Genomic DNA, 3,842 nt, shown 5'->3' on the forward strand with positions numbered 1-3,842 from the left:
TCACCGTATGCCGTGAGCCTACCACCCACTCCTCTCCAATTAGCTTAGATCTGGACCCCAGCCACCCGCAAAACTACCACTACTACTTCCGTCGCCTGTCAGACTCAGCCCTCGACAGTGAACCTTCCACGCCGATCCATGCACCGCCTCTGGTGGATGTAGATCGTGTCTACATCGAGGTTGCAGATGTGGAGCAAGATGCGCTTCTTGATGATGAAACCTTTGAGGGGTGCGAAGGCCTTCCTTTACCACACTTCGGTGTTCCAGGAGAGGGCACAGCTGCTCAGACCTGTTCTCGAGGTGCGGAGCCTCTGGAGGAGTTACGTCTACGGTTGGAGTTCAGCACGGTGGAAGAAGAGGATGAGGAGGAGGCTCAGAAAGAGCAAGCTGAAATGGAGGCATTAACAGAGGGAGTGAAGAGAGGAGATGGGAATGACAGAGGACGGCAAGATAGTGAGGAGTTGTCGAATGAAACAGGGATTGATCTCGCAAGCCTGAACCATCTGTGCAACGAGAACTCCAACAACAACAACCACCTCAGAACGCAACAAAATCTCACTGTGAGTATATCACATGATTCTATCACGGCACCACTACATATTATTTCTGTTACATTGTTTTTCCTTGTCTTTTCTTTTTCAGGAAAGTGCCCATCTGAAGCAGCATGCTAAGCCGAGGCTTGCTCCTGGTTCGTCATTCGCTTCCAAGCCCACCCAGACTGCTGTGTTGGAGGCTAACAGACGAGGCCTTGCCCCTTTACCCCTCAGCAGTGTGCCCAGTATCTCAATTCAGACACCACCCTGTGCCAACTTGTCCGTCACAGCCAAGAATGGCAAACTTGCCTCAGATCCGTGCCTTGATGCCAATGCAATGTCCTTAGGGCATAAAGATAAGCCAGAAAGCAAATCTCTTGACCAGGAAACTGATAACCGGACACTACTGTTTGAAGCCAAAGGGGAAGGAGATTCTGAACAGAAAGAGATTGATGCACAGGGTTCCTCTGCTCTACTCAGGAACGAAAGAGAGATAAAGGGTTTGGATAAGGCAGAGGTGTCTTGTTCTCCACAACAACAAGAGACTCTGGTACAGCTGCAACGCTCCGGACTTGTTCGCCGCCGAAAAGAGCGCTTGGAAAAACTTTCCGGTCTCTTTCAGGAGCGTGCACGTGCAAATGAGCAACGGGGAACTGGTTCAATCAAATCCGAGGATGCAAAGAACAATTCCAGTGATTCAACCGGCCCTCTCGACAGGCCCATCGGAACACGGGCAGATTTTACTACCGAAGTGGCGGTGCCACTGACGAACGAGGCCTTGTTAGCGGTCCTCGGCTCGGGTGGTTTGACGCCAGTCTCGTCCCCGCATGGCTCCACGCTCACCCGCAGCTCCAGCAGCGACAGCCTCCGCAGCGTCCGTGGCAAACCGGGCCTTGTGCGTCAACGTACGCAAGAAATCGAAGCCCGGATGCGACTTGCAGGACTTACTGTACCTTCTCGACTGAAGCGCTCCAACTCACTCGCCAAACTGGGCAGCCTAACCTTCTCGTCTGAAGACTTGTGCTCGGCGTGTTCCTCTGATGCAGGGACCCTTCTCATGCTCTCTTTGTCCCCAGAACCCGAGCATTCACTCAGCCCAGAATGGGCCAGACCTGGGCCCTCTTCCACCTCCTCAACCTCCACAAACATGGAGGCCTTCAACCAAGCTGAAGCAGGACCTGAAAAGTCCAAGAGCTGACAGCAAGTGATTCATCTTTACCTGTAGTTCTGCAACAAGAGTGTATTCTACAAAATAATTGCTTTCTGTTATGAATATAAACATAATATTCAATGAATCCAGAATCTTCTGGACAGGCTTTCGTTGCATGGAACCCAAATGGATGTGTATTGCACTGACTGATGAACAGTTCATGAGGTTTTCACTTCACTTCCTCTCTGCTGTTCTGAAGCAAAATAAGCACTCGGCATCCCAGAGGCCATTACTTGAAAGCATCAAAATAGACCATTGTGTAATGTTTCCATCAGCCCACCCATTTATCACACCATAAATCACCTTATTTGTGGCCCTGTTTGAGTCACAGATTCTTTCGGACATGGTCACACATTTGAAAAGGGTTTTCAAATCATACACCCTGCTGTGTTCTCGCTTCCTGGCTGGATGGTAAAAGGAAATGGACTCTTTGCAGTGATTAGGAAAGTTCTTTGAGTGCTGATTGACTTTATCATTCACAGAGCACTGATGATTCACTCACAGGTTTCAAACTAATACCTCATACCAATACAGTACTGTTCATAAGCCAGGCAGATAACGAAACAGGGTGACTGGCAGCACTTCAGTGTTTGCACACAGCGCAGACTGTGTGGAGACTCATTGGGAAAGAGGAGATCTGTTTGGGATTCTTCTTTCGGATACTTGATGAGGGTGATGAAAGACAATCATTTTGAAGGATAAAGAAAATCAGAGGCGACTTCAAGCTGCTGTTCTCCTTCCGCTGAAACGTTCATACATGCAGTTGCTATTCTTATGAATGTGACTGTCCATGTTGCTGTCAAAATAGCAGTAGGGCTTTTGGGTAATGTTTGGGTCACTATTACTGTTACAGTCTCTAATAGCACATACATGTACTTGTAAAGATTTTATATCAACGGGAGCTCCTCCACTGTAGTTTCTCTAGCAGAGCAGCTGCTCCATGTTTCCAAATGTGATACAAATCAGTCATTTACCCAGTTAAGGAACGACTGTTATTTGTTACATGTCTCCTGTTCTAACGCATTGTCCTGTTTGTACTTGCTGTCAGTTTTCCATAATGAAATCAAAGTAAGGTAGATTGGCCTTTTGAACCAAATCTATACAGAAGTAGAACTGAAGAATGCTCTGAAACAAGATAATACAACACAAGTCAAAGATATGTCATGGTTTCAACAGCTGTTCACCTCTGAGTGTGTGTATCTCTATGGGAAAATCTCATAAAAGCATGTCCAGGTTACATTTTGCCCCAAAATCAAACGAGAAATATAAGAAATTATATTTTGTATTATATATCATTACCATTTTAAAAATGTTTTACTTGTATTTTTTTAAATTCCCATCACTCACAATGATGATTCCCTTTAGATTCTGATTAATGCAGTGTTATAAAAATACTGTAGTACAATAATACAAACGTTTTTAAATTGGTATAAAATAAAAGCCATACAACAAAATTTCGAATTTATAAATAAATCAATAATATATAATTTTTCAATATTGTATAAAGAAGTGACATTATTTAAATTGAAAAACAAGTGGGGGAAAAAAGGAATCATTTTAAGCAAAATATTATTTCTTAATTTAGATTTTATAGATTTTATTTGATATTCGGGTTGAAAAATGTCCCAGACATGTTCTTGACAGTGAGATTTTCCTTCGTGTGTTTGTTTCTTTGACACTTGCCATACCAGTTTATGTGATCACAAAAGCTTTGATAAATGCATCAATCCAGCTGTTTCATGACATTTGTTCATGTCCAAGTGTCAGTAGGCCTTTATTTACCAATCAGTTGGCCAATTAAAGCTTGAGTTGAAGTACTTGAGGTTTATTATGCAGCATACTTTTCCAATATTTTTTTTTAATGGATTTTGTGCACGTATCTATGCTACCACATTGAGTTTGAACAACGGAAATGTGAAGTTTGTGAGTGTGTGTGCGAGTGAGCGTTGCCTTGCACAGCGGCTATACCATTACTGTGAACTATTTTGAACACAAAACCCTTTCAGAGAACGTGTGTGCACTTTAATGTTAAAAACATGAGCAGGCTCATAGTATACACACCGTCTCCACCTCTACACACACACAGCAATACACCGTAT

At 43.9% G+C, this 3,842-nt stretch overlaps 1 protein-coding gene across 1 annotated transcript in view; it reads left to right on the top strand.

The window, feature by feature from the left end:
- The window catches only part of LOC107696061 (protein phosphatase Slingshot homolog 1-like), a 38,477-nt gene extending 35,251 nt beyond the window's left edge, over positions 1 to 3,226 (top strand). Inside the window, exons 15-16 of the mRNA XM_016496205.1 lie at positions 5 to 560; positions 643 to 3,226. Coding sequence (XP_016351691.1) covers positions 5 to 560; positions 643 to 1,731 — 1,645 coding nt within the window. The 3' untranslated portion in view covers positions 1,732 to 3,226. The remainder of the gene's footprint in view (positions 1 to 4; positions 561 to 642) is intronic.
- Positions 3,227 to 3,842: the final 616 nt, after the last annotated feature.

The sequence above is a fragment of the Sinocyclocheilus anshuiensis genome, unplaced genomic scaffold (genome assembly GCF_001515605.1).
Source record: "Sinocyclocheilus anshuiensis isolate Anshui unplaced genomic scaffold, SAMN03320099.WGS_v1.1 scaffold935, whole genome shotgun sequence".
Taxonomy (NCBI): Eukaryota; Metazoa; Chordata; class Actinopteri; order Cypriniformes; family Cyprinidae; genus Sinocyclocheilus; species Sinocyclocheilus anshuiensis.